The sequence below is a fragment of the Callithrix jacchus genome, chromosome 14, assembly GCF_049354715.1.
Source record: "Callithrix jacchus isolate 240 chromosome 14, calJac240_pri, whole genome shotgun sequence".
Classification (NCBI taxonomy): Eukaryota; Metazoa; Chordata; class Mammalia; order Primates; family Cebidae; genus Callithrix; species Callithrix jacchus.
Window position 1 is genome coordinate 104,978,890 of NC_133515.1, and position 26,338 is coordinate 105,005,227.

Consider the following 26,338-nt stretch of genomic DNA (forward strand, 5'->3'; position numbering starts at 1 on the left):
TATTATCTATCTATCATCTATCTATCGTCTATCTATCATCTATCTATTATCTATCTATTATCTATCTATCTATCATCTATCTATCTATCGTCTATCTATCTATCATCTCTCTATCTATCATCTCTATCTATCTATCATCTATCTATCTATCTATCATCTATCTATCTTTCAGTCCTGGTCCTGTTCAGAAAGCCTGAGAACCAAGACCAAGAGCACCAGTGTCTAGCGCAGGAGCAGAAGGGTTTCCCAGCTCAAGAAGAAAGTGAATTCATCCTTCCTCAGTTTCTGTGCTATTCAGGTCCTCAGAGGGTTGAGGGCCACCCAGCCACACGGGTGACAGTGACTCCTCCTTAGTCCACTCATTCAGATGCCAGTTTCTTCCAGAAACATCCTCACAGACACTCAGAAATGAGGTTTCACTAGCGACCCAGGCATCCCCAGGCCCCTCGCCCACCCCTCGTCAACTTAGCACCCATTTGCTAAGGTTAGCACCCATTAACCTCACTTAATCTCCAAATAAAGGCAATAACAAGGACATCATAGAGCCCTTGGTGGTGGTTAGTCTTCTGGTACCCTGTACCCTAAATATCACGATGTGAAATTAACCATGCTTAACCACTGACAGAAAGCCAACACATGTATGTTACATGCCAGCAGTATCAGAGAAGAATGAAAACAAAGATATTAGCGTGCTGCATGTATACCAAGAACCTATTCACACTAAGGGGGAAATGTGGCCACAGCAGTCCTATTTCTGTGTGGGGTCAGGGCTGGTCTTCATTCCTGCCTTCTGCCGCTTCCCATCCTGCATTGCCTTCGCCTTCAGGAAGCATCTCAGCTGGCCACAGGTCTCTATACCTGGTGGGGTGACCCCAACCGTTATTCCTGTGAAGGGTCTGGGCCTTCAGTAATCCTGCCTGGATTCGGTTGCTGTAATTTCCCATTGACATGAATCACAGAACAGGGGAGTATTAAGAGGCCCCCCAGAGATCACTGGCGTTCCAGACATCTCCAACCTCCATTGTGCAGGAATGTCCATTTTCCCTCCTAGTCTGGCTCTGTCATCCCTGTCAACACCGTAACTCTCCTCCCTTGCCTGTTGACTCAGAAGAATGAGGACCCCAAAGTGCCCAGTGGCAGTCTTAACTTACAGTTTAACAGAATCATTGTTGTGTCCTGGTAAAAGCATTTCTCCCTTGAGAATTAAGACCACTAGGCCAGCAGAGCATGATGTTGTGGGAACAGGAGGCAAATATTTTGCCACAGGGTCACTTGGGGTGCCACTCCCGTTCCCACCCCTCGATTCCTGGACCCACGAATCCTGGCTATGGAACAAACAGCATTATCCATGGCACGTGGGTTCGGAGAGATCACAGCCTCACAGGGGACCTTGCCCCAGCCCTGCAGGTATTGGCGTTTAGCTGGTGCTGTAACTGTGGCTTCAGAAGGCCATTCCGCTGTTCTATCAAGCCAGCTGCTTCTGGATGACGGGGAACATGCTAAGACCAGCAAGTCCCATGAGCACAGGCCCACTGCCAAACCTTGAACTGGCTATGAAGTCAGTTCCTTAGTCAGAAGCCATGCTGTGCGGGGGACCAGGAGGGTGTATGAGGTATTCTCTAAGTCCACAGATGGCACTTTTGGCAGAGGCACTGTGTTCACGGAAAGCAAATTCATATTCAGAGCGAGTGTCTCCAGTAAGGGCAAAACACTGTTCCTTCCATGCTGGAAATGGTCCAGCGTAATCAACTTGCCCCGAGGTAGCTGGCTGGTCACCCTGGGGAAGGGTGCCCTATCAGGGGCTCATTGTTGGTCTCCATTGTGGACGATGGGACAGTCAGCGGTGGCCGTAGCAGGTCGGCCTTGGTGAGCAGTGGTCCATGTTGCTGAGCCCACACGCAGCCTCCATCCCTGCTGCTATGGCTGCTCTGTTCACGAGCCAGCCCCAGAGCAATCATCTTCTCCACCTGCTGATTCTAGCCCTCCTCTTCTGAGGTCACTCTGTTGAACATTTACATGAGAGAAAAATTATCTTTACATTTTTGCCCATTCAGAGAGGTATTACCTCTTCCCCAAATTTCTTTGTCATCAATTTCTAATCATGCTCCTTCCAAGTTCCTATGTAACCAAACCATTGTCATGAATGGGTGTGTAACCCACATCTGGCCCTTTCTCCTTCCAAACAAAGTGAATGACCAGTTGCACTGTTTGGAGTCCTGCCATTGGGAGGGTTTCCCTTTACCACTGCTTTGAGGGATGTCCCAGAGAGGGGCTGTGGTCTTGCCACTGTCCACGCTTAGGTGACATCCCCATATGATGCAGAAACATCTGTAAAGCAGCCTGAGTCTTCTCTACCTCTGTTAACTGAACGTGGGGAACTCCCCAAGACCGTAGCTGCAGGCTGGGAGAGAGAAGGCAGGGCAGCAGCGGCAGGGGACCAGGAGCATGCGGGCCGCAGGCTGGGAGAGAGAAGGCAGGGCAGCAGCGGCAGGGGACCAGGAGCATTCGGGCTGCTTCTTTCCGTGACTTCCTTGTGCCTCAGGGCCTGGGGGCCCGGTCCTGTACACACCACTTCCACTTGATGACAGTGTTACTGTGCACACCCAACCATATGGCTTGGAGGGTCAGATCACACCCAGTTCGCGATGGGCAGCTTGGGTCGCATGGTAGCTTGGTGACCCCTGTCAAGTGTTGAGTTTTTACTAAGGCACAGTAGCAGGCCAAGAGCTGTCTCTTGAAAGGAGGGTAATCATCTCAGAAGACAGCGGGGCCTTGTCCAAAATCTTAAAGGCTTGCCCTTGGGTTCACCAGTGGTGGCCACCAGATAGCATCCCCACCTGCCACTGACACATTGAGCCCCATTGGATCTGCTGGGTCATATGGTGCAAGTGGCTCAGCGGCTTGCATGGCAGCCTGGCCCTGCTGCAGAGCCTTCCTTAGCAATGGGCTCCACTCAAAACCAGCAGCTTTTGGGGTCACTTGGTAAATGGGCCGGAGTAACACACCCAAATGAAGAATGTGTTGCCTCCAAAATCCCAAGATGCCCACTGGACAACATGCCTCTTTCTCAGATGTAGGAAGGGCCAGATGCAACTTCTTCACGTGAGAAGGGTTATCTTGACATACCCCACACCACCAAACTCCCAGAAATTTAATTAAGGAAAAAGCCCCTGAATTTTAGTTGAATTTATTTCCCACCCTCTGACATGCAAACATCTTTCCAGTAAAGTCAAGTGGTTGCTACTTCATGCTCGCCAAGTCCGGTCGGCGTGGTGTCATCCGCGTATTACACCCGTGTGGTGTCCTGTGGAAGGGAGAGATCTAGATCGCCGCGAGCTAAATTGTGATGTGTGGCTGGAGAGCTGCTGTGCCCCTAGCAGTGAAGGGGGATTGCTGGCCTTGTCAGCTGATAGCAAACCGCTTCTTGTGGGCCTTGTGGACAAGTACGGAGAAAAGGGCATGTGCCAGATCAATAGCTGCATACAGTCCCGGGTACTCGGAGATGCAGTCATTTCCTGAAGCAATAAAACCACACCTGGTGCAGCAGCTGCAGCTGGAGCCGCCACTGAGTTCAGCTTATGATAATCCACTGTCATTTTTCCAGACAGATTTGTCTTCTACACAGGCCAGATAGAATTGAATAAAGATGTGTTGGGAATCGCCATCTCTGCATCTCCCAAGTCCTCGGTGGTGGCACTAAGCTCTGCAGTCCCTCCAGAGATGCAATATTGCTTCAGCTTCTGTTTTCCTGGGTACAGACAGTTCTAGTGGCTTCCATTTGGCCTTTCCAACCGTAATTAGTCCTCACTCCATGGGCTGTGGAGCCAGTGTGGGGGTCCTGTCAGCTGCTATGTCTGCTTCAATTATACATCGGGAACTGGGGTATCACCCCAGTTTGGACAAGGCCCAGTGTGGGCTCAGGGCCCCGTTGTCCTCACTATGAGATGGATCTGAGCTAAAACTGTTGATCACCTGACCTCCATAAGCCCTTACTGACCAGAAGGCCAGTGTTGCTTTCAGTCTCCTGGAATCAATGTCAGTTTAGATAAAGACAGTGTCCAATAGTCCCCAAAAGGACTGACGCTTCCTTTTCCCCAATACAGAGTTACACTGGCCAGGGTGGTTCCCTTCAGGGAGATTAACTGTAAATTTTTGGTAGGGTACTAAGGTCCTTCCTTGAGGGATCTTGGGCTCCCCTTATTCAAGAGGTTCTGGGTCTGTAAACTGGCTTATCTGGAAACTAATTGAGGGGCTGTGACTAGAGTCGCTGAGGTTGTTTCTTTGAGACAGTCTCCCCTCTGTTGCCCAGGCTGGAGTGCAGTGGTGCCATCTCAGCTCACTGCAACCTCTGCCTCCTGGGTTCAAGTGACTCTCCTGCCTCAACCTCCTGAGTAGCTGGGATTATAGGCATGTGCCACCTTGACTGGCTAATTTTTGTATTTTTAATAGACTCGGGGTTTCATAATGTTGGCTAGGCTGGTCTCGAACTCCTAACCTCGTGATCTGCCCACTTCGGCCTCCCATAGTGTTGAGATTACAGGCATAAGCCAATGCGCGCCTGGCCTGAGGTTTTTTTTTTTTTTTTTTTTTAAATAATGATTCAAATAAGACTTTTGTTCACTTGACCTAGACCATTTTTGCTTATACAGGTCAAGTAGGAATAATTTCACTCCTAGGAACACCGTGACTAACTAGCCAGACTGTTCTGATGGTGGCAGTGATCTGCTGTTCGTTAAGTGACCCATGCCGACCTTGGCTTTTCTGGGTGAGTGCTGCCACTTAGTCTCTGCCCCATTCATGACCCAATTACTCCCAATGCACTTCGGTTTTCCGGTGGGGCTGCAGTCCACACTGTAAGGTCTGGCCTACGGAGGTGCGTGTCATGGAGCTCTTCAGGGTTGTTGAAGAGCTCAAAGCATTGGTGAAAGGTATGTTTTTTGGACGGTCTCAGTGCAGGTGAGTAGGTCTTAAATGACAAATCTACTGGAACGTTCCAATCTCCCCAAGGCTTTTTTCTACATCAAACCATGAGAGACTGGGAATTTCCAATTCTCTCACTGTGGGCCCTCTTTCAATCCATGTTTCAGCCAAACTGTTAGGGTCCCTTCTAACTCCCCACCTGCAACATTAAATGCAGAAACTCTGCTTTGTAGACCCACATCAGTAAGATCGGCCTGATCCAACTTCATGTTTCCTTCCCCATTATCCCACACCCTTTATATTCTTTCACTTATAGGGAACAATTTCTGCTTGAATGAATTAGATGTATAGGTGACGGGCGGATTTCTTTCTGTATGAATTAGAAAACTCAGGCAGTTCGTTTGGAAAGTAGCACACCTCGTCACAGGTGAGACTGTGCTTCTCACCTTCAGGGGTGTGCTGGGACCTGGGTCTAGTTTAGGTCTGCAAAGAAGTGGGGGAGGAGTACTGAGAAGAATCAGCAATTTTAAAAACTGCCTCAGGGGAGGCCACTACCATTTCCTCAGGCAATGCAGTCAGTTCCCCTAGACAGAGGTGGGAAGGCTCATGCCACTGAGTGGGGAGGCCTCTGCTACTGGGATGGGAAGGCCAGTTCCACTGGGCCTCAGTGCTACTGAGTGGGGAGACCTCTCCCTAAGGCAAACAAGACTCATCAGCATTTAGGGGCTCAACTACCCCTTTCATCAGTCTTCCCACCCATCCACATTCCAACTTACAGGATCCCATTGCTTTCCAATCAATGCCCACATTTGAATAGCAGATGTTCAGTAAGGCTGGGGGTCAACTTGCATGGTAATCCAGGCAATCCAAGGATGAGGTTCTGCATTTGCTTTTCAGTCATTTCAGTCTTTCTCAGCCACAGGAGATAGGAGTCTCCCCTTTAAGGCACACACACCTAGAAGCTCTGTGGTCATTTGTGCAGCTCTCGGGCTGGGAATCTGAATCCCGGAGCTCATGTTCTTCTTTCACCACTTTGTCCAGTGACATTAGGACCAACCAACCAATGCCATTATATTTCTTAGTTTCCCAAAAATGTCTGAAGTTCTCATCTACAGAGTCACTCAGCTTCCTGCTTTTCACAAGTGGTTGATTAGCAGGAGTATTCAATAGATATTTTGTGTATTTCTATAAACAGTTCACACCATGGACTACTGGTGTTCTCATTATTAATTGAAATGGTGTCATTAGCATCTTTGAATCTAATCCATTTAGAGAGCCACTTCCGGAAACCCCAGAACCCCAGTTTGGAACACATCCTTCAAATTCTGTTATTCTGAATCCATTTTTGGAACCAGATTTGTGTGTCAGGTTCAGAGAAACAGAACCAGTATGTTTTGTTTATTTACCATAGGGATTGGCTCATATGATTTTGCAGCTGTAGAAGTCCCTCTCGAGATCTGCTGCCAGCAAGCTGGAGAACCGGGAAAGCTGCTGGTGTAACTCGGTCAGTCTGAAGGCCTGAGAACTGGGGGAGAGTGGGATAGACTAAGGGGCCTTTAGCCTCTGGGTTGGTGCGGGCCCCACAGGTGAGCCTCCCGGGGCAGGGCGGGGAGAAGGAACCGGGAGAGCCAAGAGAAGGTATGCACACAAGCATCTACAGGGTACCAGGCATTTTTGGAGCATTTGGGATATGTCTGCAAACAAGTCAGACAAAAAAACCTTGTTCCGGTACAGGGAACATTCTAGCAAAGGTAGGCAAATGGCGAGCAGTAAGCACAATTATCAAGTAAAATAGATGCCAGGTTAGAGAGTGATAAATGCGATGGGAAAAATACAGCAGGTGAAGGAGTTTGGAGAGTGGGGTGGAGGGACCAAGCAGCACTTGTCCTTCACCCTGGAGAGGACCTGTTTCATGCTCCAGATCGTTGGCCCCTAGAAATGCTACTGAGGCAGCCCCTGAATTTTTGCAGGGGTGGTTTTCCACCTTTTGACATCCATGTAACCTTCTAACGCTGTCTGGGGGAGATGCTGCCTCCTGCTCTCCAGGTCTCTCCTGCACTCTCAGCAATGCGAAGGGTTGACTGACACCCTGTGGGCTGGAAAGGTGACCACAGTTGCTGCAGACCAGACCCCTCACATAATGAATACCAGGCTGAGGAATCCAGGAGAGCCCCGAGGGGGGACACTGAAGGTGTATTATTGGCCCTGCCATCTGCAAGCGAAGTACTTCTGATTAATTTTAGTAGAGAGATAAAAGTATTTGCTAACAACAGGAGTCCTGACACTCAACCTTCAACTCTTCTTGTTATTAACACCACCAATATCCCATGAGGCTCATAAAACGAGTTTTTCTTCCTGGAAACATGACTAAGATTGAGCCAATGTGTCCAACATGACTTTCAGCAACAGAAAACTAAGAGTCAAAGGTGTTGATTACCCAAATGCTTACATTTGCTCTCACTATCACATAACCTCAGCAGGCCTATGTAGGACCTTCAGCTATGGTGTAATTTGAGGTCAGTGGCCAGGGGACAGATCTTGTACCCATTATGAGTGAAGCAGGGAGCTACTGCAGGGTCTTGAGCAGAGTCCTGATTTATAGTTCAGAAGAATCATCATGGCTGCTGGATTAGGAATAAAAGAAGGGGCCCAGGGGTGAAAACAATGAGTCCAGCTGGGCTACTACAAAGATCCAGGCGAGAAAGCCATGTACTGTGGTACACCTGAGTCCCTGATAATCTCACCTACTGGTCCAAATCCAGCCCTGACTGATTTCTGGGCATGTAATGTCTAAACACACTCCCTGTTGATGTTTTGCAAGTGACTGCATTATTTGAAGGCAGTTTCTAATGGTAAACTAGTCACTTTATCATTATAGAATCATTCCCTGAGCATCTACTATGTATTCAGCATTAGGTTTGGTGCCAGAAATGCAAAGCTGACAAAGACACCAAAGCCTGCTCTCCAGGAAATGACAGGCTGCGAAGAAGGCCATAGGTGTCTGTCAGCACTTGGAGCTGTGAGAGTGGGGAGGGGGTGCCGGGCTGAGGAACTAGGGGTAATGCCTTTGGAGGCTGGGGAAAAGGCAAATTCTGATGCAAAGGGAAGTCCTGGGAAGGGTAGGGGTGAGGAGGGGCTCCCAGGATGAGGATGCGGGGCTGCGTTTCCAGAGCTCCCAGGATGAGGATGCGGGGCTGCGTTTCCAGGGATCCCAGGATGAGGATGCGGGGCTGCGTTTCCAGGGATCCCAGGATGAGGATGCGGGGCTGCGTTTCCAGGGATCCCAGGATGAGGATGCGGGGCTGAGTTTCCAGGGATCCCAGGATGAGGATGCGGGGCTGCGTTTCCAGGGATCCCAGGATGAGGATGCGGGGCTGTGTTTCCAGGGCTCCCAGGATGAGGATGCGGGGCTGCGTTTCCAGGGATCCCAGGATGAGGATGCGGGGCTGCGTTTCCAGGGCTCCCAGGATGAGGATGCGGGGCTGCGTTTCCAGGGATCCCAGGATGAGGATGCGGGGCTGCGTTTCCAGGGCTCCCAGGATGAGGATGCGGGGCTGCGTTTCCAGGGCTCCCAGGATGAGGATGCGGGGCTGCGTTTCCAGGGATCCCAGGATGAGGATGCGGGGCTGCGTTTCCAGGGCTCCCAGGATGAGGATGCGGGGCTGCGTTTCCAGGGCTCCCAGGATGAGGATGCGGGGCTGCGTTTCCAGGGCTCCCAGGATGAGGATGCGGGGCTGCGTTTCCAGGGATCCCAGGATGAGGATGCGGGGCTGTGTTTCCAGGGATCCCAGGATGAGGATGCGGGGCTGTGTTTCCAGGCCTCCTGTGTGGAGCTAGACTCTGGAACTATTGAGTGAATGGGAACCCAGGCCGCAGGAGCATCTTGACTTTGGCCGAAGGGTTACTGTGAAAAATCCAGATGTCCCAGGAGCCCTATCAGGGAGTTTACTTCATTAACTTGATCATGTATTCATTAAAAATATGTTTTAGCATCTATCATATTTAGGCCCTGGATTACCCTGGAATATGTTCAGAACGCCTGTTTTATAAATTCTGATGATTTAAACATTGGTAGATTTTTTTAACTACATATATTTTGTTAGGCTTTTAAACACTAAAAATACTAAGATTTTAAGTATGAAAGCATTTACCTTCAGCTTTAGTGGTTAAATTTTGGTAAGAATTGAAAAATCTTTCAGGGAACCTGACCTAACAATTATGTGAATCATTTCAGACATAGGTGAGAAAAAGTTAACATGAAGGAAACAACCTAAGCATACATATTAAGAAAGAAGGAGAAGGTGCTAGCAAGAGATGCTTCTCAGCTCTCACGTTTTACTGACAAATGCAATGATAAAGTCAGATTGAAAAACAGGAAATGACATATTACGAAATAGACATATAAAATTTAATCCCTTTGGTTTAAAATACATCTTCAATGATACAACTGAAAATAACACACAAAATCAAATTCATAAAAAATATAAAATAGTTGTATGACCCATATCCCATATCTCATCTTAGAAAACCAGCAATTTAGTTCCCATACTTCATTAGAGTACTTTAACCCAAGACTGTAACTACCAGTCCTATGTACACAGATGACCTAGTCTAGCTCCCTGAACCTAGATACCCGTGACTTTGTTGTAAAATTATATAGTTTAGTATTTTTATATATTTAAATGTGTACAAAATGTTCCCCTACCACAGTAATATATTTTTATAAATTCGTGAATGTATTCTAGAATTGTTAACATACAAGATAATCAAAGCACCAAGGATCTGAAGTGTGATAAAATAATCATTTCTCCAAACAGGAAGACGAGGAGAACTCCATTTTGAGCTGTATCACTTGGTACACAACACTTGCAATATGTTTGATGTAATTACTGTTTCTTTGAAGTACATCTGACTGATACTAGCATAACAAAAGATGTGAATTGCAATAGTGTTTTTCTTTTACTTCATTTGTTAAACAGTACAGAAATCCAAATAACAACATTCTCAATAGCAAACAATCTGTCATTTGAGAAGGTTTTGCTATGCTACAAAATGACTGCTTGTGTTTGGAAAAACACAGAGAAAAAGGATTTTAGTTTGTTCCACTAAGCACAGTATCTATCTGCTTGGCATACATTATCAAAAATAACTTAACCTTTGACTAGGGAAAGTCTTTAAGGTAGATCTTACTGCATATCTTCACTATATGTACACAGACACCACATTTATATATTATATATTTATATAAGACATGTATGTACACATTTACAGACCTTCAAAAATATATTGCACTTATATACAATGCAGCTTTATCTTAACTGATTTCATACTGTAACCCATTAAAATTCTTCATGAGAAAGGCAGTTGATATGTCCAAGAAAGTCTCAAAGGAAGATTTCAGTAACATGCCCTGGGTAGTAAACACTGGTGGAGAACGAGAGGGTAAGGGAGAGAGGGCTCACCCCTTCCTCTTCAGGTTCGCTCCCACTAACCTGAGGCAGTGGAGCTGTACTGAATCCAGGCACATAACACTGAAAGCCAAGCCTCCACCTTTTCTGACTTCTGCTGACCTCAGGCCCACGATACTATAGGCACAAGGCAGATATCCCAATATTTTGATAAATAACATAGCAGATATCCCAAAGCTTCCTAGAGACCATTAACTCTTAGAATAAATTTTTCATTTTAAATCCTGTATATATCAGGAAATTCAAACATAATGGTACATGGATTTCTCTTTCATCTGAAAAACGCCAATGCAATAGATTAAATGCTACCACCAAGCCAGATGCAGCCCCGCCTCCAATCTGCAAGGAACCCCTTCCCTCGACATAGACCTGTGCTGGCGAGATGATTGACTGGGGTTATCTGCACTTGCCAAACCGTAAGATTTAGAAACACCTGCACTGATCTCCTAGGGAGCTGTGGCCCACGGGCCTTTAGATCTCAGTCAGGGTGAGCTTGTACGACCCCCCGGCTTCTTCAATCTGCAGCTGGAAGGTGTCCTCATTGGAGTAATGCTTCACAATGTTGTCGTCCATGTTCACCAGGATCCTGGAAGGGGAGGTACAAGACAAACCGACTTCACTCCCCCCGGCTCTGGAGTCAGGCCTAGATTTAACTGTTAGCTCTCCCATTTACTAGTTGTGGCATGTGAGGCAAATTATAAATCTCCTTAAGCCTCAACTTCCTCATCTATAAAATGAGGATAATAATAGTACCCATCTTATAGGATTGTAGAGAGAATTAAGTTAGGAGGAAATCAGGTGATATATCACAGCACATGGGAGATGAAATACATTAGCTTATTTGTGATTATCGTTTCTGGCATGTATTTAATAGTAGTCACTTGGCAAATGGTACTTGGCTTACACCTGTGATCCCAACACTTTGGGAGGCTGAGGCAGGAGACTCACTTGAGCCCTGGAGTTTGAGACCAGCCTGGATAACATAGCAAGATCCCTTTTCTACAGAAAAAATTTAAAAACTAGCTGGATGTGCTGGCATATGCCTGTAGTTCCTGCTACTTGGGAAGCTGAGGTGAAAGGATCGCCTGAGCCCAGGAGTTCAAGGGTACAGTGAGCTACGATGGCACCACCGTACTCCAGCCTGGACGACAGAGTGAAACCACCTCTAAAGGAATAAAGTAAAAGCACATCAACAACATTAACTTACATGGTGGGAAGCCACAGCCCCCTGACAAACCGCACACTCCAGCAGGTTAGCCTCAAAGTTTAAATGAACTACTATTATCAAACAAAAAATAAAGAATAAGAAACAAAAATAAATGAACTACTAAGTCCAACTCTTTCCACTAGAACCATCTAGAAATTTCCCATTAGTATTTGTTTGGTGGCTCAAGCCTGTAATCCCAGCACTTTGGGAGGCCGAGGCGGGTGGATCACGAGGTCAAGAGATCGAGACCATCCTGGTCAACATGGTGAAACCCCGTCTCTACTAAAAATACAAAAAATTAGCTGGGCATGGTGGCACGTGCCTGTAATCCCAGCTACTCGGGAGGCTGAGGCAGGAGAATTGCCTGAATCCAGGAGGTGGAGGTTGTGGTGAGCCGAGATCACGCCATTGCACTCCAGCCTGGGTAACAAGAGCTAAATGCCGTCTCAAAAAAAAAAAAAACAAAAAACTAAGACAAAAAATTCTCATGCTAGCCCCTGCTTATCCATGCCAAACATCACAGGCAGGCAAAAAAAAGAACGAAAAGTATGAATTTCTGGACAAAGCAGCAACGTGAAATAACTGGGAAATAGGATCCTGGGCAGGAAGGCAGAGCAAGGCATGGGCTGCAGAGGCAGCGGATACGAACTGCGGCGCCAACAAGCCTGCCGAGCTCTGCTCCTCAGCTGCTGTCTATAAACGAACAACAAGCCCTAAGACCAACTCAGAAAGAAGCTGTGAAGACCAAGTGCAGCATCATGGACGTGCCCAACCCCATGCCTGGCTCCAACAGCTCCACACACAGAGGGGCTGCCCTGGCCATCCTCAGTGGCACTGGTCACACACCCTGGGGTATGGAGCCATGGCACTGCTGCGAGGCATGTGGAGGGCAAAGGTGACTTAGAAAAGCAATCCACAAAGATCTCCTCAAGCCAGATCAATTTTTGTCTAAGTAATTTTGTATATAATTTAGAAAAGCCACATTCTAGCACCCACGTTTCTTCGGCTGCTGTTGGACTAGGCATAATGCACATGTGTCACAGGGGGTATATCCCTGGCATAGGGGTGTGTCACACTGGTGCTGGGGGGGTATCACACTGGCACTACGGAGGGGCCGGGGATCAGCACTTTCTGAGGGATGAAGGATGCAATGGCTGCTTACCCCTTTTTACACTTCTTAAATATTTTCCCAATCTTGTCATGAGGAACATCATACTTGTCTGAGATCTAAAGAGGAAAAAAAAAAATTACAAAACCCTGTACCAAGGCTTTAGAAACCAAACAGCAACATATATATGTATATATGTGTGTAGGCACTCAACTTTGTTTTTCAAAAATCAAATGCAAAGACACGGAAAAGCCCCAGCTCACACGCTGGGCCTCTGCCTCTCCTCAGCTGGTTGCCCCCTGTAATGAGCTTCTCTGTGTAAACTCTGGCTGTCTTCCTTTTGGGGCACAGAGGCTATTTTTAAAGAGAATGGGTGAGCTGCTTCAAGGACAAATAGCTGATTCACTCCAGATCCAACACTTGATTCACACTTGTCATCCATCGCCAGCTTCACCTCAAGCCACAGAGCAAAGCTCAAGGGGGTGCTGAGAAACAGCCTCAGATGACAAACCTGCAGATCCTGCCAATCTTCCAAACACATGTTTCATACCAGACCCCAGCTCCGAGTTCTCACCACATAAGTCCTTTTTCTTTTCTGTACCAGTGGATAATACTTTGTGTGTTATGAAATGTAAGATCCTGTTATGAATTCCTTGTGAGCCATGAACAGTTATGCCACCATAGTAATTCTCCATCCTCTTTACTCTCCTCTCTCCCTGTAATCAGGGTTTGCATGATTCTTTTTTTTTGAGATAGTCTTCCTCTCCCAGGCTAGAGTAAAGTGGCGTGATCTCAGCTCACTGCAATCTCTGCCTCCCGGGTTCAAGCGATTCTTCTGGCTCAGCTTCCCGAGTAGCTGGGATTACATGCATGAGTCACCACGCCCAGCTAATTTTTTGTATTTTTTGTAGAGACAGGGTTTCACCATGTGAGCCAGGCTGGTCTTGAACTCCTGACCTCAGGTGATCTGCCTGCCTGGGCCTCCCAAAGTGCTGGGATTACAGGCATGAACAACTGTACCCAGCAAATTGGCATGATTTTTTATTTCTTTTTCCAGCCCAAAGTTTTACCTGTTTGTTGTCAAAACAGTTGGCATGATTCTTAAGACACAATGAGCTGGGCATGGTGGCTCACGCCTGTAATCCCAGCACTTTGGGAGGCCAGGGTGGATGGATCACGAGGTCAGGAGATTGAGACCATCCTGGCTAACATGGTGAAACCCTGTTTCTACCAAAACTACAAAAATTAGCTGGGTGTGGTAGCATGCGCCTGTAATCCCAGCTACTCAGGAGGCTGAGGCAGAAGAATCACTTAGACCCAGGAGGCAGAGGTTGCAGTGAGCTGAGATTGCGCCACTTGCACTCCAGCCTGGTGACAGAGCGAGACTCCCTCTCAAAGAAAGAAAGAAAAAAAGACATAATGAAGGGTCCTCAAAAGGCAAGAAAAAAGAAACCCAGGGGACATCCCAGGAGGCAGGAAGCGACAGTGGGAATGGTGCTGCCTGTGCTGTAGTGCTACAGGTGGGCAGGGATGTGCTGAGTGATACCCGTGGACTTGGGGTGCCTGGCTGAGAGATGCACAGCAGCTCCCCAAACCCATGCTCCATCTCCCTGCTTTATTCCTCTTCATTGTACTTACCAGTACCTGAAAAAGGACCTCAATTTCTTCGCTTATTTTGGTGTCTCTGTCTTCCTAACTAGAACATAAACTCCATTCAGCACTGTGTCACTGACGCTCCTAACTCCAGTGCCCGCCACAATGCCTGGCATGAAGCATGCCCTTCATCAAGATGTGTTATGAATTCAACACATGACAGTCATCAGAGGGAGCTGGGGGAGATGTTTTCAGCCCAATTATGGACACAGTTTGAACTCAAAGATCTCTATGGTCTGTAGGAGACAGGGTGGTAAATGTCTGCACTCAGTGCTGATGACCTGCGTTTTTCCTAGGGCATAGCCAGAACGGGAAATTAACACAGCAGCCTTCCTCTCTTACTGATACCACCACAGGGAACATGGGGTCAGTTTATTCCAGCCCTATGTTGAGATCCCTGTAAGACAGATTTACTGCCATCACTGGTTACACTTCTACTTTCTCTCCAATAGGCTGTCGTGAGCTCTTGGATACAAGTTCAGTACTGTTCTAGGATCGGGAGTTTCAAAGGCAGACTGAGGAGCCACTGTTGTTCTATATGAAGTTTTTAAGATTTTACTTGATTAAAAATTACTTTTGTTAGCTTCTGAATGGCAATTTCCCTTTAACCACATATATACAAATTAAACTATTTCATAGGACATCACAAATCCATTCAATTCAGTGAACTAGGTATTACTGAGTGACTACACAGAATCCCTGCGTTAGGATAAAATGTGGGACACGTGATGACTTGAGAAAGGTGTCAAGGATTCCAGAAGGTCTGACAAAGGATTTGGATCATCTGATAAACTGCTTCAATAAAATTCTATGTACGTTCCTTTCACTTTGTACAGGGGAGTACAGAGTGGATCCTACTTACAGCTTCCATCAAGCCCTTCAACGATGGGGTCTTGAGCATCAGGGCATCAAAGACTTCTTCTGACTCCTTTCGAACATAGAGTAGCACTAGTCAATCCCCAACCGGGAATAAGGAAGGGAAAAGAGAAAAAAAGGATTCAGTTCACATGAGCAAAAGAGGAAAACAGACCACGGGTACTAGCTAAAATAAAAAACACATTCACATCAAGGATGACAAACATCAGCCAATATAAATTCTGTCTTAAGGAACACAGGTTTCAGCTTCTCTGAACTTTGCTAGAAGTCCTAGCTCAAGCTAGATGTTGGTCTGATGGAAGAATTCTCAAGCAAGTGAAATTGGAAAAAATGTGTTTGAGTAATTTATGCTTTTGATAGATTCCAAACTCACTTCTGATTTAAAACTCCCACTAACAAATGGAAACCAACACACCTCTCTTTGGTTCTTCTATCCGGGACAGCTTGGTAGAAGGAGGGACAGAAAAGTCATCTTCTGTGCCATATGGCCCCCTTTTCAAGGCAGACCTGCAGCGATCCAAAATACGCTGTTAGTGATTGAACTCAACAAGCTGCATCAACAAAGCTGTTTATGAGCCTAACATGGAACTAGATTTAAAATGACTTTCATTCTTTATCTGGTCCAGCTTCCTTATTTGGGGATGAAAAATCAGGCCTGAAGAAAGATCCTGACTCCAAGGCTCATGGATATTTACAGGCGGACATGGGACCACACTCAGGTTACTTGCAGGTATCTGCCCCTCACTCTCATTAGATAAAGCTGCTTTCTTGAGGATGAGGTGCTTTTTGTTTTTCTTTTGAGACAGGGTCTCATTCTGTTGCCCAGGCTGGGAGTGCAGTGGTGCCATCACAGATCATGGCACACTGCAGCCTCAATCACCCAGGCCCAAGCAATCCTTCCACCTCAGTCTCCCAAGTGGTGCACACCACCATGCCCCACTAATTTTTTTATTTTTGTAGAATTGGGTTTTCCCTATGTTGCCCAGGATATTCTCAAATTCCTGGCTCCAGCGATCCTCCTGCCTTGTCCTCCCAAAGTTCTGGGATTACAGGTGTGAGCCACCACATCTAACTCTTAGGTGTTTCTTTTCAGGAAACAGTCTATGGAGGACGTAGGATCTGAGATAACCTTGTACAGGCAGTAACAAAGGAGATGACATTTCAAAATACTGAGGAAGTGTGTGCAGGAAAATGCAGGGCCAGCCTGGCTCAAACAGAATGGCCCACAGGAAGCCACATCTAGAAAGGGAGGCTAGCTCAACCGTGAATGCCCTCATCATTCAGCTCTAAGGAATTAAATTTTACATGGCAGGGAAGAGGGACTATTTGAAAACAGAGTGTGGTACCCAAAGTGTATGGTCAACAATGGAGGGGACCCCAGGACCTTCAAGCACAGGAACCAGGGGAAGGAGGTTAATCTGAGTACAGGATTCTGTGGGTTTAAAATATGATGGTGTAATGGAAGCCAAAAGGGGAGAACAAATCAAGAAGAGCCTGAGGAGAGAAAAGCTCAGATTGAGCACCTGGCTACCAGGGGTAGCTGGTATGGAGGGTCCGGCAGGCGGTACTGTGGTGAACAAGAGAAATGGCAAATAACTGAAAGTGAAGGGAGTGAGTGCTGGATTTGGAGCAGAATGGCCACTTCGGGAGTACGGGCTGAGCCTCCGAGACGCTGTCATCTCAGTTCCTAGCACACAGCAGCCGTCCAGTGAAGGTGCCTGCAGGACTCAAGTCTGAAACACTAAGAATCAAAGGGGTAATGCAGGCCTTGCCTTCAGAGAGAGGCACAGTGGGTAAAGTGTGGGGATGAATGTCCCCAGTATGACGGTTCAAGCCCTGGGAATGGATGGAAGATAAGGGAAGAGGGATGTGGAAGAATGAACTTCCCATGGAAACCTTGGCTCTTTCCACCAAGATGCACCTTTCTGAGAGTAGATAACAGAAAGAGGGAGGCTGAGGTGGGAGGACTGCCTGAAGCCAGGATCTCTACAATCATAATAACAATTAATAATAATTATTTTTATTTTATTATTATTAGCTGGATGTGATGGCATGTGCCTGTAGTCCCACCTACTTGGCAGGCTGAGGCAGGAGGATCACCTGAGCCCAGGAGCTCAAGTCTGCAGTAAGCTGTGATTGCACCCCTCTATTCTTACATGGGCCACAGAGCAAGACCCTGTCTCTAAAAGTAAAATGAAATAAAAAGAATCTTTGCCTTTTTGAAAAAAGTCCCAAAGCCATCAAGAAGGTTCTGATGGCCCAAAGAGGGGCAGTGTCAGCTGCCTCCACTGGGCAGTGTCTGAGTAGGGGACTGCCTGGCATGCGAAGGCAGAGCCCAATTCTGGGACAACTGAGCATCAAAGTGAATGACTAATGGACCACGATTTATTGACTAAAACAGGAAACTATGAGTTCATACTGTAGCAATAAATGAGTAAATTGAGGCCGGGCGCGGTAGCTCACGCCTGTAATCCCAGCACTTTGGGAGGCCGAGGCGGGTGGATCACGAGGTCAAGAGATCGAGACCATCCTGGTCAACATGGTGAAACCCCGTCTCTACTAAAAATACAAAAAAAATTAGCTGGGCATGGTGGCGCGCGCCTGTAATCCCAGCTACTCGGGAGGCTGAGGCAGGAGAATTGCCTGAACCCAGGAGGCGGAGGTTGTGGTGAGCCGAGATCGTGCCATTGCACTCCAGCCTGGGTGACAAGAGCGAAACTCCGTCTCAAAAAAATAAAAAATGAGTAAATTCAAAGTCTGATGGGGAATGAGGTATTTACAAAGCTATAATGTAGCTCCCCAGACAACACTTATTACAAAAGGAGCCACTTTGCAGTGGAAAAGCTGGTAGATACCACCTTAATCAAGTGACAAAGCACACCAGTAGTAACAGGATAAACTGACATCGAGCGCCATCTGCTAGGAAGCATGGAGAACCCAGCCTCGCCTCTATGACATCCCTGCCAGGACTGGAATCTAACCATGAGAAAACAGCAGACACACACAAACTAAGAATAGTCTACAAAACAGCTGGCTGAAATCTTCAAAAATATTTGGTCAGAAAAATTAAGGAGCAGCTGAGAGCGTTCTAGACTGTAGACGATTAACGAACATGACAGCTAACTAAGCTAACTACAGTTTGTGATCCTGAACTGGATCCTTTTTTGCTATAAAGGACATTATTGGTTCTGTTGTAGCAATGTTAATAACCTAATCTTAACTGTGACACAGGAGGATCTCCTTGTTGGCAGGAAATATACACCAGGATATTCAGGAGTGATGGGCCATCAGGTTGGCAACTTATTCTCAATGGCTCAGGGAAAAATGAGTTCTCTACTATATTTGCAGTTTTTCTACAAGTTTGAGATTGTTTTCATTATTAAAATGAAACATAAATCTTACCCTTCACCCTCCAATTCTTCTGAGGCAATGGGAAGGACCTAAGATCAAAGAAACAGATTGCTTTTCAAATGTATGCTCAAAATGTTTGACCATAAATCAATTATTCCTAAAATAGAAATAATTTGAATTTGACCAATCTAATATAAAATCCTTTATATTAGATTTTATAATATATTTTATATTATATAGTATATATGTATACTATATAAGATTTTATAATATATAGTATACATATATACTATATAATCTAATATAAAATCCTTTACCCCTAATTTTCAATAACCAGATTCTTACAGATGTCTGGAACTCCTCTAACTCAGTGGTTGGGCCAAATCTGGTCCAAAGCCAGTTTATGTAAATAAAGTCCTTACTGAAACAAAGCCACGCTCATTCACTCACATGCTGCTTATGGCTGCATCTGCAGTAGTATGGCGGAGCTGAGCTGCACAGTGCAGACCATGTGGTCGCAAAGGCTGAACACCTTTACCGCCTGGCCCTTCGTAAAAACAGCATGCTGACTCCTGCTCACTTCCATCAGAAACTAAATGTACTGGCCACGGCCCCAAGAACACTGACAAATCTTTAGTCCTTATAAATCTGCCCACAAAGTGCAGGAAAGACTGTCTTTTCAATATTTATTTGCACTCAGCATAAAACTATGCCTTTCTACTGAAGTTCCTGTCTCTAGAAAGCCTTTGCCACAAAACAGGAATGACTATTTTTTAAATAGCTTTAGTTGCCAAGGCATTGGTAACTACACATGGCAAGGACAACTCAGTAACTGGAACCATGAGAAAAGCCTTCAGATGTTCTTACACTATGAAAGCTCCTTAACCTAGGTATTCTCCCAAGTTAAATTCAGAAGGATCACAGGCTCAAATTCCAAATTATGTTACTATCCTAGAATCTTTGAAATGAGCTAGGATATGTAGGAATGAATGAATGAAGGATTGCAAACAGAATAAAGCTGAGACTGCACTGCACCTTCAAATCAACAATCCATATTTTATTGCATGGGTACCATTGTCACCCCAGCAGAATATTCCAAAGAGCTGACTAACTGGTCAAACTTTGCCCAATTTTGGCTTCTGTTTCTCATGAATAATGCCAAAGAATTTCCTTTTGCCATGCTTTCCTTCCTGGGAATCTGCCCTGGGATCTGGGTACCTACATGAGTGCCCCGCTGCAAGTTGGCAAAGTGCACGTCAGGAATGAAGAGGACAGGCTGAGTATCGAGATCAATGAAGGGTTTGAAAACTGTGATATCCATTCGCTTGTGAGAGGGAAGCAGTGGTACTTTAACATCAGAAACTGGAAAAAAAAAAAAAAAAAGAGAGAGAGAAAACCAAGGTCAAAGGATTATATACAGACTGGATGCAGGCCCAGAGCACTCACCTCTGTGTAAGACACTTCAAGTGTCGTACTCTGTAAGACACAACAGGGCATGCTGGCCAAGAAGAATCCTAGTTTATGTAAAGGAATTTGCTGTGTGTATTTCCACTAAAATCATCTGAATGTCTTATCAAACCAAAAGGGAAAAGGTATCTTCAAACACACAGAGACACATGTCCACACAAGATTTGCAACAGAGGCAGAGTATATTTAGTTTTCACTGAAAAGGCCAAAATTTGTAATTGTATAAACATAATTTGGAAGAAATTTCACCTCAGCTGTCCCCATTAAATTATTTACATTCTAACGAACCCATTGACTTCAGAACACATCAAGAAACCCGACAATGAGGTGAAGTGTAAGTATGCCCATCTAATTTTTAACTTAATAAGTCAGAGACTCCATCTTCCCCAGTAATCTTGCCTTGAAGTACTCAGTAATGAGGTCTTCTGGTTAGTCAGCTGTCTCTGAAGTGTCACTGGGAGTTTACACTTTGATACAGTAGGAGAATCCTGACTAAGGTGTTGCAGGACAAATGTCTGCTGAGCCAGACAGACCATTCAAAAGAGCATGCCAGAAGCGCATGTACTACAGATGAAATCCTACAGGCACCGAGCAGCACTTTCTTCATTTTAGATACAAGATTTTGTGAATATGAGTACTGGTCACAATAAAAAAAAAAAAAGAAAACCTTTCCTGGTGAAATGTCCAAATAGAAGCCTTATAGCTTTTGGAAATATTAAAATATTATACTTTGGATACAAAAATGATCCTATTTAGAGTTAAGGCATCTTGAATTCACAAAACCATTATTATGACTTTCAAAAATCTAGATAAGTCCCAATTTTAACAGCGATTCATATAGAATGTATGTCATTTTTCAAGACTGGAAGCAGGAGTCTGAACTAGAATTAACAGCTGGAAAAGTTGAGCTCGAGAAAACCTGGGGATCCATCTGTAGGCTCCAGGAAAACTACCCCGCTGAGCCGGTGTCTACTGCTGCATCTGAGGGAGAGGCAGTGCTGTACTGCGGGGCAGGGAGGACACCCACTATCTTCTGTGTGTTAACTCCAGCCACCATTCTGAACGGAAAAGGTCTGAAGCGTGGTGGGAACACTTCTACTTACAGGCATTCAACTGGGAGCTGGGGTCAGGACACTTGCCTTTTCTTTTGCTTTGCTTTCGTTCTTCATCCCTGATTTTCCGCTCAGCTCCCTATATGTCAAGAGAAGACAAGATAGGATTCTGTTTTCCAATCTTTAAAATATTTAACTCTTATCCTGACCAGTCGGGGGAAAAACCTCTCTTCTGTGGACAGGAACTCCCTTACTATATAAATGAGGCTTATCATAGTAGTTTCTTCTAAATAGATTAGTCTTAAAAATTATTTTTAATTCTATGAAATCACAAGGAACAACATTTATTTGAAAAACAAACAAACAAAAGCAAAATTCTGGCCAGATGCGGTAGCTCATGCCTGTAATCCCAGCACTTTGGAAGGCCAAGGCAGGTGGATCGTGTGAACTCAGGAGTTTGAGACCAGCCTGGCCAACATGGTGAAACCCCGCCTCTACTAAAAATACAAAAATTAGTAAGGCGTGGTGGCAGGCACCTGTAGTCCCAACTACTTGGGAGGCTGAGGCAGGAGGATCACTTGAACCCGAGAGGTTGAAGTTGCAGTGCGCCAAGATCACACCATTGCACTCCAGCCTTGGTGACAGAGTGAGACTCCATCTTAAAAAAAAGAGAAAAAGTGTACTCAGAGTCCTAGAAAAAGGATACCCATGTACTCTGTAGATCAACTGAGCAAAGACTAATAGCACCAGGCAACTGAACCCACAATAATTCTTAAAAGAACCATATTAGTAATAAACATGACCTGAAATCATGCAATTAAGTGTATTAAAAACATAACATTTAATCATTTTGCTTGATTTATTGGAATTAATTTCTGAATGGTACAGATTTCTTTACATAGTTATCTAGTTTAGGATGAACTGGTAGCTTATTTTTCCATTAAATAAATCTGCTGATAGCAAAGAGAGGCAATAAAAATCCCACTGATCTAAGCATTATTATATAATAAGGAACACATTTTAAAAACAATATAAAACCACCTTCTGCCTTTTCTAGAAAGTGCTAGTATACTAACACAGTCGACATACAACCTGCTTATAAAAACTGCTATGTAGCATTGACACAATAGTCCCTCCTTGACATAGAAAAACAGGTAAATATCCCTAATCTCTTAGCCATTATTGTATGAATTTGGTCTGGATCTCTCTGTCCCTTCTAAGAGTCTAACCATAACTTCGTTCTGATGATAAACACCACCCTCCTCTAAAAAGGTGGATGGTACAGTCCTATTACAAAATAGGACTGTCCCTCTTTATCTATGAATCTATAAAGAATAAGGCATTTCTGCTTCTACATAACATGGAGTAACACAGATCAGATTTACCCTCCACCTTGAAACAACAAAAACCAGGCAAAATGCATGAAACAAGGATGAGAAGGCCCTGACCAGCAGGCAACAAAGAACAGCAATCCCTGGGAGACAGGAATGTATGGTAAGCCCTACACCCATGCAGGCTGCTGCCTTCAGAGTTCCCAGGCTGTGGCATAGGAAGGAGAGCCCACGTGGTCTCAGTCCAGGTGCCCTGTGTTGAGGGCACCCTCAACCAGGGCACCTTCAGACAGAGCTGAAGTCCACAGTGACCAAGGCAGCAGGACAAAGTACCACAGAAGAAAGAGCTCCGAGATCTTCAGGGAGCCCCCCTCCAGTATGTGGCCGGGTACCAACAGGGACATAGGTGCCAGGACACTGCCCAAGACCAGGGGTCAGGGTTGGGAACTGCCATCTGAAAAGATTAGAGAAACAGTGCCTGAAACCCACACAGAGCCAGAAATTGTAACTGTTGCCACCAACCACTAGAAAAACTTATAATGAGCAGGGCACTTGGTAGAATATTCAGGAAAATCCTGATCAGAAAAGCACAGAATGATTAGCCTTACATTTAGCACAGCTCCAGGACCACCTATCAAATCACAGATATAAGATCTGGAAGATCAAATGGTTTCCAACCAACTTAACCAGATTTTAGGACAAAATTTAAGGAGATTGACAATAATACAAAAATGTCCAGCACCCAGGAAGGTGAAAATCACCAAAATGCCAACATAGAGTAAACACAATCCAAAAAAAAAAAAAAAAAAGGCCTCAGGCTCATTCACTGTGCGCAGCCGCTGTGTACCTGGTGCAAAAGCTGGGGTGACGGACCAGGCCTCTGATAGCAAACATACTTCCTAGCACTTTCTAAAAATCTTAATAAAAGACAAGTTCCCTTAACAGGATGAAAAGAACTGCCCCCCCCACCCCCACTACCACGAAAAAAAGTCCAATATTTTTGAGTAGGAAAAAGTCAGATCTTGTTGCCTTAGTTCAATGGACTGTTCACTCTCATCCATGGTTGCTCCCCAGTTCCAGTTCCGAGCCAGCACGAACCTTCCAGGCTCTCCCTGCATTGAATCCAGGTCAGCCCCTGGCTCTGTACCAGGCAAAAGTGAGCCTCTCTTTTCCAGAAATAAAGGAGCTACACCAGAGAAAACAGGTCATGTAGAGATCCTTCGGGGCCCTGCACTTTCTCTTCTTGCTTCCCTGTGGCTGTGGAGAATTCGCACCTCTCCTTCCCCAGGCTTAGTGAAGGGCCTTTGGGGAACAGGTCTGTGAAGCCACTGTTCTTTGTGATTCATCCTTTCAGACGTGGCTAAAGAAGAGCTCCCGTGCAGGGGTGACCGCCTATACACCCAGCAGCTGGGCTCAGAGGGTCCTGTGTGCACCTCCTTTACTTGTCAGACATGCCCAACAAAACGTACTTATCAACCCTTCTAATCTTTCAGTCAAAATGGAATTTTAAAAATCTCTATATAATGTGTCTTTGCAAGGCCAAAACAGTAACTATTCACTTAAAATAAGCTATTTTGGGCCAGACGTGGTGGCTCACACCTGTAATCCCAGCACTTTGGGAGGCCGAAGCAGGTAGATCACCTGAGGTCAGGAGTTTGAGACCAGCCTGACCAACATGGGGAAACCCTGTCTCTACCAAAAATACAAAATTAGTTGGGCGTGGTGGCGCATACCTGTAACCCCAGCTACTTGGGAGGCTGAAGCAGGAGAATCGCTTGAACCCAGGAGGTGGAGGTTGCAGTGTGCCAAGATCTTGCCATTGCACTCCCACCTGGGCAACAAGAACAAAACTCCATCTCAAAAAAAAAAAAAAATTAGCCAGGTGTGGTGGTTTGCATCTGTAATCCCAGCTACTCAGGAGGCTGAGGCATGAGAATCGTTCAAACCCAGGAGGCAGAGGCTGCAGTGAGCCCCAAGATCGTGCCGTTGCACTCCAGCCTGGGTGGCAGAGCCAGACTTTGTCTAAAAAAAAAAAAAAAAGCTGTTTTGCTGTTTTTACACTTTGGGAAGCCAAAATGAAAGGATCACTTAAGGCTAGGAGTTCAAGACCAGCCTGGGCAACATGGCGGGACCCCATCTCTACAAAAAATTTAAAAAATTAGCTGAGTGTGATGGCATGTACCTGTAGTCCCAACTATTCAAGAGACTGAGTTTGAGGAACTGCTTGAGCCAAGGAGGTTGAGGCTACAGTGAGCAGTGATTGTACCACTGAATTCCAGCCTGGGTGACAGAGTGAAACCTCATCTTCGATAAAGGCTGGGCGCTGTGGTTTGTGCCTGTATTTCTAGCACTTTGGGAGCTGGAGGCAGGCAGATTACCTGAGCTCAGGAGTTCGAGACCAGCCTGGGCAACATGGCAAAACCCCGTCTCTACTAAAAATACACAAAAATTAGCTAGGTATGGTGGTGTGCACCTGTAATCCCAGTGACTGGGGAGGCTGAGGCACAAGAATTGCTTGAACCCAGGAGGCAGAGGTTGTAGTGAGCCGAGATTATACCACTTCACTCCAGCCTGGGTGACAGAGTAAGACTCTGTCTCAAAAATAAATAAATAAAATTTACAAAGCTATTCTCTATTAACAGCTATATTCTCATTTTAATATCAAATATTAAAGACACCCTGGTCTTTTTCCATGAGTGTCTCAAACTCTTGTTCCAAGCATCGCTGCTGATTTTACCTTGTCACAGAAGACCTTGATCTGGCAGTAGGCTCGGTGTACAGGCTTGTTGCTGCGGTTGTTGTAACTATAGGTATCAATCTGAATGTTAAGAGGCAACCCCTTCACTCCCTTCTGGGAAGAGAAATCTGTGCTTAAGCAGTTCACAGAGATGAAAACCTGCAAAGAGAAGAGAAGGTTCCATAAGCAACAGGCCACAGCTCATGAAAATATTAACATCACTCCAATTACTCAAGTCCATTTTAAATGAGAAGTTCAGCTTCTCATTTTTTAAAAAAGAGTTTTTAAAAAGAGGCAATCTGGGGTTTATTTTAAAATTGCCTTTGGTCATAGAAATAGATCTTAAAGAGGAGGAAGAGTCGGCAGCTCTGAGCCTCTGCTTACATTCCCTTCCAGAATCCCTATTTAGTATCAGCTAGGACGGTGGAAGAGGCTGGTTAGCTTTCCTTATGCCATGTTGCAGAGTTACCAGGAGCATAGCTCCCTCTGCAGTACAAACTTCTGGGAATCCACCTATATTTATGTTGACACAACCTCTTAGGATAACCGGTAGTACTCTGTGTCCTAATATTTTAGAACTTATGAAATCAGTGTTCCTCTAATCCACAATTTTTATGACCATAAGATTCCAATAAAGTTCTCTCTCAATCTCTGCCTATCCAGACTAAACAGTCCTCAGTTCTTTCCAGTTTGTTCTTATTAATCTTTTGGTTATCAAGTAACACTGGGCCCAGTCTTCAAGGAATAATTTATAATTTACAATTATTTCCATACTCCTTTCTAGGTATGGAAATATCGGTGCAAGGGTCTTTTATTTAAACACAATTGGATTCTTTACATGCCCAGATTAAAACTAAGACAAAAATGGTAAAGTTTGTTAATGGGTTAATAACTTAATGATCATTAAACACTCAGGAATGTGTTCCTCATTCAAGAAGTTCCACATAGATGTGGTGAAAACTTCCTAAAATAACCCGGGAAGATGTTATGCTGGCAGGTCTATGTCCACAAAAGAAAAGAAGAATCCAATTCTTTAAGCAATACTTCTACTATTCAACCATTTACAAAATTACTTCGGAGAAACTATCTAAAGCAAACTTTTAGCTTCTCAACACAGTTTCAAAAGTCTGTTTTCCTATCAGTGCCCAAGTCCAAGCCACCACTTCTT

General features: G+C 45.3%; 1 protein-coding gene across 4 annotated transcripts in view; it reads right to left on the minus strand.

Moving 5' to 3' along the window:
• Window positions 1-9,314: 9,314 nt before the first annotated feature.
• GRHL1 (grainyhead like transcription factor 1) overlaps window positions 9,315-26,338 on the minus strand; it is a 52,545-nt gene continuing 35,521 nt past the window's right edge. For 2 of the 4 annotated variants that reach the window (XM_078349970.1, XM_002758039.5), the window contains 8 exons: window positions 25,171-25,329; window positions 21,190-21,241; window positions 19,806-19,945; window positions 18,635-18,672; window positions 15,648-15,739; window positions 15,219-15,304; window positions 12,758-12,822; window positions 9,315-10,974 (listed from right to left, as the gene is read on the minus strand). In XM_078349970.1, the coding sequence (XP_078206096.1) occupies window positions 10,860-10,974; window positions 12,758-12,822; window positions 15,219-15,304; window positions 15,648-15,739; window positions 18,635-18,672; window positions 19,806-19,945; window positions 21,190-21,241; window positions 25,171-25,329 (747 nt within the window). In that variant the 3' untranslated portion in view covers window positions 9,315-10,859. Of the gene's footprint in view, window positions 10,975-12,757; window positions 12,823-15,218; window positions 15,305-15,647; window positions 15,740-18,634; window positions 18,673-19,805; window positions 19,946-21,153; window positions 21,242-25,170; window positions 25,330-26,338 lie in introns of all 4 variants that reach the window. The other 2 variants (XM_017964557.4, XM_008981145.4) reach the window with 1 other exon arrangement.